The sequence below is a fragment of the Merops nubicus genome, unplaced genomic scaffold, assembly GCF_000691845.1.
Source record: "Merops nubicus isolate BGI_N331 unplaced genomic scaffold, ASM69184v1 scaffold25867, whole genome shotgun sequence".
Lineage (NCBI taxonomy): Eukaryota > Metazoa > Chordata > Aves > Coraciiformes > Meropidae > Merops > Merops nubicus.
This window is the reverse complement of record NW_008622681.1, coordinates 7,451-9,160: the sequence shown is the minus strand read 5'-3', so window position 1 is coordinate 9,160 and position 1,710 is coordinate 7,451. Positions and strand designations below refer to the sequence as shown.

Below are 1,710 nucleotides of genomic sequence, written 5' to 3'. Positions count from 1 at the left end.
CTGATCCTTCCCCTTCTTCTCCTCCTCCTGCCCCTTCTCCTCCTCCTCCTCCTCCTTCTCCTTCACCTTCTTATCCTTGTCCTTCCCCTTCTCCTCCTCCCTTCCAGTCCTTCACCTCCTGCTGCATCGGCTCCGCGGGCCACCGGACCACCACCACCATTGCCACCACCAGCCACCCACCAGCATCCCACGGGCCAGAGCTGGTCTTCCCCCCTCACCCCACGCTCGGCCGCTCCCAGTCCGTCCCCGCCGCCCTGGGCCCCCACTCTTGGACCCCCACGCAGCCCCCCACGGAAGGGGTGGTGGCCACCACAGCGGCCGGCAGCCAGGACACAGAGTGGGGCAGCCCCACCTCCCTGGAGGGTCACCTGGGCTCCGTGGCCATCTTCTGCGAGGCTCTGCAGCAAGCCCAGGTCAAGGCGCTCTTCTGTGCAGGTGGGACGTGGGGGATGGCCACGGGGGGGCCCGTGGCAAGGGGCATCTCCTCCACCCTGCCCCACTCACCCCAGTCCTCATCTCCCAGGACCAAACGTCACGTCTCCGTTCACGTTGGAAGGTGACCTGGGGGAGCTCAGCAGCAAGCTCCTGCTGTACTACACCCCACAGGTGAGGACAACCCCCACCTTGGGGATGGGGGGACAGCACTGGTGGACCCTCTGCCACCAGTGACACCTCCAGGAGCACGAGGATGCTCCCACAATGCTCTCTCCTAGGCCTGCAGGAACAACATCTGCCTGGACCTCTCTCCCAGCCACGGTTTGGACGGGAGGCTGACGGGGCACAAGGTGGTCCACTGGGACATCAAGGTACCCCGGGCACAGGGTGGCCCAACCACCCCGTGGTGTGGAGGTCCCTTCGTGGGTGTGAGGCCAGGGCAGGATCCCCACAGGGTGTTGGGTGGCCACGGGGGTGCCCCTGGACCCTAGAGGGACTCTGCTCCGTGGCATCAGGTCCACCAAGGACCTGCGTGGCCTGTGGGTCCCCAAGGACTTGTCTTCCCCATAGCTCCTCAGCAGCCAGGGTGGGAACCAGGAGTGGTGCAAGGTGCTTTTGGAGGGCCTGGTTTAGGTTTGTGCTGTAGGGTGGCTCTGGGCACAGTCTGAACTTCTCTAGCCACAAGGTGAGGGTCTCCTTGGCTTGGTCTGAGCCCATGAGCCCATAGGGTGGACCCCAGGTGCACATGCAACTTCTTCTACACTGCCATGGCCACGCAGCACCCAGCAAATCCTCTCCCCTCCCTCTTCCAGGACGTGATCAACTGTGTGGGTGGGATGGGTGTGCTGCTGCCCCTGCTCGAGCAAGTGGTGTCCAAGAAGGAGGAGCCTGAGGAAGAGCAGGAGACCAACGACCTGGTGGGGCCAGAACTGACGTCCTCCAGGAACGCCCAGGGCATGCTCATCCCACTGGGCAAGTCCTCAGGTGAGGACCTGGGGGGACATGGAGGAGGAGTCACCCTGCTTGGGTGGCTGGAGGTAACCATGCTGCCATGTAGGTGCTGCCTGGAGCAGGCTGGTGTCTGCCATGGGCAGGAGAGATCTTGCTTGGGGCACCAAGAGGTGGGGTGATGTCAATTAACCGTTGACATCTTGTCAGGGCACCCTCAGTCTGCAGGTGACACCAGGCTGGGTGGGGTGTTGATCTGCTGGAGGGTGGGGGGCTCTGCAGAGGGGTCTGGCCAGGCTGGAGCCATGGGCTGAGGCCAGGGGGGTG

The 1,710-nt window shown here is 64.1% G+C and overlaps 1 protein-coding gene across 1 annotated transcript in view; it reads left to right on the top strand.

Moving 5' to 3' along the window:
• The window catches only part of LOC103777333 (neurobeachin-like protein 2), a gene marked incomplete at both ends in the record, with an annotated part of 10,098 nt that overhangs the window by 1,015 nt on the left and 7,373 nt on the right, over nucleotides 1-1,710 (top strand). The window contains 4 exons of the mRNA XM_008944886.1: nucleotides 108-435; nucleotides 524-606; nucleotides 714-806; nucleotides 1,248-1,419. Of these exons, the coding sequence (XP_008943134.1) occupies nucleotides 108-435; nucleotides 524-606; nucleotides 714-806; nucleotides 1,248-1,419 (676 nt within the window). The remainder of the gene's footprint in view (nucleotides 1-107; nucleotides 436-523; nucleotides 607-713; nucleotides 807-1,247; nucleotides 1,420-1,710) is intronic.